The following is a 6,078-nucleotide window of genomic DNA, read 5'->3' on the forward strand; positions in this document are numbered from 1 at the left end:
ACCTCAACCACACCAACGAACACGAAACACATTTGGATTTTAGTGAGCAGAGCTAACACTGGACAAAAGTCTTCTGTAAGAAAAGAGGTAGCACTGAAGGCAGCAGCAGCTGGCCCTGTGACAGTGACACGTCCAGGACTCCCGCCGACACAGCTGCTCCTGTGTGCTACCAGCCTCAAAGTCCATTTCCATACACAGAAAAACAGTCAAACAAGCAGTGCATATAAGATCTAAACTGTGATAAAAAAAGGACATAGCCTTACAAGGCACCGATCTCATAAGGAAAATAATAATAAAACATTTCAGAATACAAGAGACAACATAATCGTCTGTATCACCTCAACCACACCAACGAACACGAAACACATTTGGATTTTAGTGAGCAGAGCTAACACTGGACACAAGTCTTCTGTAAGAAAAGAGGTAGCACTGAAGGCAGCAGCAGCTGGCCCTGTGACAGTGACACGTCCAGGACTCCCGCCGACACAGCTGCTCCTGTGTGCTACCGGCCTCAAACTCCATTTCCATACACAGAAAAACAGTATGAGTGGCCCAGAAGGAAAAGCACATAAATACATATTCTTTTTGTCTTAGGAATGAGCTCCCACTCCAGTTAATCAGTAGCATGAGACATAGGACAAGATATTTATCTACAGAAACTCAAGGCAAGTGCAAGAATTTTCCATTTCTGATTGGCAGATTCAACTGCAAACTCCCTCCCACCCCCCAAAAAAGGTCATTCATGCTTTACAGGTCTTATATTCGGCAGTATATGGAGTGCTGTCACGTTTCCTACAAACAAAAAAACAGGTCAAATCAGAGATTTTACATTTAAATGGTTTTAACATTTATTCTGAAAGCACATCCTTAGTTTCATCATTAAATCAACAGGTAAAGTCATGAAACTAATCATTATTTGTCTTCATCTTACTAAGCAAGCCCTAGACTGAGGAGGTTTTTGCTTCATTTCATCCACCAGACCGCTAAGAACGACCCAGGGAATGCAACAGTGTCTGATCCAAATGGATCATTTCAAGTAACCAACAGACCGTGCCCGAGTATTATCAAAAACTGAAACCAGACAGAACAGTTACAGGATTCCTAAATGATTTGGAGACTACATCAGGACCATGCCCTATAATTTATTTTAAATACAGTATGTTGTTCAGTACATTTTTGTAACCAGAAGCTGAATATTAGTTTGTGAGAATTTGGATTTTGTAGTCCGCTAACAGCAAATGTACAGTACTTAAACATACTAGAATTAAAATTCATAATTACTTCCATAAGTTTGTGAGAACTTGGATTTTGTAGTCCGCTAACAGCAATTGTACAGTACTAGAATTAAAATTCATAATTACTTCCATATATATGTATTTTGAAGTTCTTGAATAACTCCTGTTTTGCTTTACAGGACCGCCCCCCCCCCCAAACCTCTGCACTATTACTCTGGGTCTCTAAGGAGTTCTAGACACCGTAAGAAAAGCTCAGGGGTTATTAGTGCATCCACACACCAGAGCAGTCATTTCTCTTATCACTGTCACGTGCAAAAGGTTAAGATTAAGGACATAAGAACTCTTGATTCCTTTTTTTCCACTCTCCAAAAATAAGCCCAGCTAATGCAGACAACTAATCCTATCTCCATTAGAAACATCTTACTTCAGAGGTAAAGACAATATTCCTTAAGCCATACATTATTTTGGAAGAAATGCCAAGCTTAACTTTCCTCTATGCCATCTCAGATTTATCAAAAATACTGAAAAATCATCTGTTCTTTAGAACTAAGTAAAATCAGGACTGTACATTTGAAAAGACCTTTACATCCAGTTCAACCAGTAACTTCTCAGAACTCGTGCAATTGAGAAAAGTGGCAGAAATTAAATACTAGTTTAGGGACGAATTTGTAGTGCAAAGGGTAACTGTTAAGGTAGTAATGACAAAATACTGACAGGGAACAGTCAAACTAAGCTGTTCTGTCTTAAATCTGTCCTGTTGTGAAGAGCCAGGTTTTTGAAGGAGCTAACTTGACCCCACCCAAGAGCAGGAGTAATTATAACTATCACCAAATGCAGCTGACTACTCCACTAAGCACTAATTCAAAATATAGGAGAGGAAATCAGTTGCAAACAAGCAACTGGATTTTGACCCTTTTTAGGGTTACAGAACTCTGAATTTGAAAAAAAGAAATAATCTTTTTATAAGAAAGATTTAAAGAGAAGACCTTGTTTGCACCTTATTTATTTTATTTTTCTTCAAGAAAGCTGAAAAGGCAGATGAAATCAGTAACTGAGAGGTAATCTGGTTTTCTCTGAAAGCACCCACACTGCCTTTAGAATTCTAGTGTCCGTGCAATGCAGCAAAGCTGGGCTCCAGCTCCAGCAGTCTTGTCGTTATAGGGAATTATACTATTAACTAACAAAACTAACACAGCACTGCAATCCATTTCACATCACTGAGAGAGGTGCAAACACCCTACTCAGTACGTATATAGTCTCTTAGAGAAAAATATGCTACTCATTTTTTTAAAGACAACCCCAAACTAGGCTATGTGACACATAACCACCGGGAGCTATCACTTCTGACACTAGCTGGATTCCACACTCCTGAAATTCTGAGTAAACCATCATAAAAACAACCACCGGGAGCTATCGTTTCTGACACTAGCTGGATTCCACGTTCCTGAAATTCTGAGTAAACCATCATAAAAAAAGACACTTAAGCTTTATTGCATAAATCCAAATTAAGTGGAAAGGGTATACCTTTTTAAGATTCAATTAATACTTTTGTGGAGTCTTCCATCTCAGCTGGTACATTAGCTTTTAAAATACATGTTTCCTTGCAACTCTCATCAACTGTATACGAGCTGAACAGCAGAAGGGGAAAAAGGTCTAATTGAATGTCTATTTAACTGGCAGATTAAACACGTAAGAAAGAGAGGGCAGGGAGAGATTCTTAATGGAATTTGAAGACAACACAGCAAGTATGAGGTGCTGGAAGCACAACAGTTGACAAAGGCTCAGCTACATCAGGAATCCAGAAAACAAAACAGGGAGATTGAGGCCTCAATAAAAGATTAGATTGGGCGTTTCAGATATGAAAGAGGTTTAACTGCGAGACGTTCACAGCGATGAAGCTTAAGGAAAGCACTGGGTGCAGTAAGACTTTCAATGTTGTAAGATTTTCAGGAATATAAAAGTCTTTAATTTTTAATGTTGCTTTAGATCACACCTACTTTCTACACCCAGAGAAGTCCCTCCACAGATGAAGGCAGAAAGTGCTGCCCCAATCCTATTAACTCCCATATACTCGTATTTGGCCCATCCAGACTGCAGTATCCAAAAGTCATGGATGAAAAACAATTGCTCAAAAGCACTAAATAGGAATTTAGTAGCATACAGGTGCCCTGCCACTCTGCTCACAGGGCCACTCTGCCCCTTGTAATGACACCACACGGCCTGTGTGGAAGACACTGTAGCTAAAACCTTGCTGGATAGAAGCCAGCTCCAGTGTTCTCCCAACTAGTACTGCCCGTACTTATTCCAAATATGAACCACAGGAATATTTCCCCTGGTTTATTTTATTTAAAGCATCCTTTTCTTTGCTTCATGTGCCCCAGATAAATTCCAACAGATTTTGCTGAATGGTAAATCAGCTTTGATGAGATGCTTATCGTAACACTCTCGTTCTATACGTACCACCTAGCTCCTTCTGGATTTTCAGCCTTTTGGGTCTTACAAACTATTTCTCCAACAAAACAGGCTTTTTTCAAGAAGTTAAAATAAGACATGACTGCAAGAAGCGATGCTCAAAGAGGCATTTAAATCTCCTGCCACCCCTCTATAAAAAAAGCATACCTAACAATCAGCTGGTTTGAAGATAAAAGTTCAAAAGGCCCGGTATGTTTCTTAGAAAGAGAAGAACACACTACTAATATTCTACAGTTGACTTTGCAAGTCTTTAACATGGGAACACCCAACATTGCTGCTGCAGGAGAAAAAAAGCTGAAGTGGATCCACACATGAAACATTACTGTAGCAAAGCTGACTATTTCCTTTTTTCAAACAGCACAGGAGCACTGCTTTAGGCCAGTATTTTTTTTCGCCTTTTCCTTATAACTAAGCCAATGTGATTTTATTCAAGGTGCTTCTGGTTCAAACCACAAATCACAGTGGTTCTCCAGTTGCCCTCCACTACCACTGGTACATCCAGGTAGAAGACAGGAAGCTCCAAGGCTCCCAGTTCATGTAAAGCCTCCCCAGGCTCATAAGGCCTGGCAGACCCCGTGATGCCAGAGGGCACCCCAGCAAGAAAATAACACAAGCCCCCACACAAGCCACTACCACCACTGGTTTTAAGAGGTAAACTGACGTGGTTTAGAGCAGATGTGAACAGTACTTTCCTCGACAAGTGCACCTATGCTAAATACAAGCTTAAGAACAGGGGTTTCCCTTCCTTGAAATTAGTGCAAGTGTTAATTAGCAGCTTGTCTGAATAGCAGATACAAAACCAAAGTCAAACACATTGTTAGGCGCTTTAGCTTCACATCAGCTGCTCTGCTGAGCTCATATATAACCATCAGGCATTTGAAAAGGAAAGGGCAGACAAAGCTCAAGAAACTTACAAGCACATTAGCGCTGCTTTTGCTCAGTCGTTTAGAAATTTGCAACAATAACAACAATAAAAAAGTAGGCTTACTCACCCATTTTGTGAAAAGAATTTCTTATAGATCCAGAAGGCTGCCAGTAACACCACAATTGCCACAATCACTTTAGGAAGGAAAAAAAAAAAGCCTTAGAATGATAAAGATCATCTCTAACTCAATAAAAAAGCCTCAGAGACTTTTAGCAGAACTAGCACTGTTCTCATCCACAGCCCTATAGACCCCACCCCCAAAAATACTTAAATTTTAAAATAACCAAAACTCCAGCATCATGTTATGTTACTGCAGTCACGGGTGCTGGCCAGAATATCAATTCCACATAACATATACAATCCACACTGTATCTTGTTCACGTTTTATAAGATACTTACCACAGATGCAGGCCGTAATATAACCACCTAAAAAGAGAGTGAATCGGTATCATAAGAGGAACACAAGTGCTTCTTGTTCAAACATTATTATAAAAATATTCACAGAGTTACTTCAAACAGATCAAGCACTTCTGCCAACACAACCCTTGCAGCAGGCAAGTTTAGATTGTAATATTTATTTAACTTAAAATATTCCTATTTTTAAATGGATTTTAGCAAACCTGATTTTTCTTATGTCAAAATAAAGAAGGAAGTGTATATAATATGATTTCCCTGAATACAGAAGAATGTCCCCAAGAAGCATGGCACCTGTTATGTGTATTTTCATTCTAGTGGAAATTCTTGCAGTTCATACTTACTTAACTGGCAAGTTGGCACTTCAGGATTCCATCTGTTTTCTCCAACATACTCAATACGAGCTTCACCATGTAACGTGTAGCCTGTGTAACACTCAATCTTAATAAAATCCCCCACAGAATAGGAAGGTTTCTGTCCTTCAATTACTCTACCATGATTTATGCTTGGTGTGGAATCAGAAGCTTTAATCTCACCTGGAAAGAGATTGGGGTTGGGGGGGGAGGAAAGGAAATAAAGTCCAAGAACAGAGCTGGCACACAAAGCAGATTCAAGAAGTTGCAATCAAAAAGCCCCTACATTTGTGTAAATATCAGAAGCTTGCTCAATCTTCAAGACATTTTATATGCAAAGGTATCCTGCTTCCTGGAGGCTGCAGATACTTCTGCTGATGGACACGCTTCATTAATAGAGAGACACGTCTGGGCTTCATTAGGACAAACAGTTGTGTCAAAGTCATGACAATCTGTTTCCATTGTAACAAGTGATTACACAGCGCAAAGGGAGGGGAGAACAAAGCCCGACACCATCAAAGGAAAAATCTTTACAAAACACCCCCCAAACAGATCTTTCCCACTGGCTTTTCAACTTTAACAATGTCCATAAGCCAAAAAAAAAGACTGAACAAGATTCCAACTCTGCTGAAAACTGTCCTCAGTTGCTAGAACTGCCCCCTCTACCCCCCCCCCTCCC

General features: G+C 39.8%; 1 protein-coding gene across 1 annotated transcript in view; it reads right to left on the reverse strand.

The window, feature by feature from the left end:
* Positions 1 to 210: 210 nt before the first annotated feature.
* LOC106891730 (C4b-binding protein alpha chain-like) overlaps positions 211 to 6,078 on the reverse strand; it is a 21,555-nt gene continuing 15,687 nt past the window's right edge. Inside the window, exons 13-16 of the mRNA XM_014948446.1 lie at positions 5,391 to 5,582; positions 5,032 to 5,058; positions 4,700 to 4,766; positions 211 to 792 (exon numbers count right to left, since the gene is read on the reverse strand). Coding sequence (XP_014803932.1) covers positions 741 to 792; positions 4,700 to 4,766; positions 5,032 to 5,058; positions 5,391 to 5,582 — 338 coding nt within the window. The 3' untranslated portion in view covers positions 211 to 740. The remainder of the gene's footprint in view (positions 793 to 4,699; positions 4,767 to 5,031; positions 5,059 to 5,390; positions 5,583 to 6,078) is intronic.

This window comes from Calidris pugnax, unplaced genomic scaffold, assembly GCF_001431845.1.
Source record: "Calidris pugnax isolate Ruff unplaced genomic scaffold, ASM143184v1 scaffold91, whole genome shotgun sequence".
NCBI classification, from domain to species: Eukaryota; Metazoa; Chordata; class Aves; order Charadriiformes; family Scolopacidae; genus Calidris; species Calidris pugnax.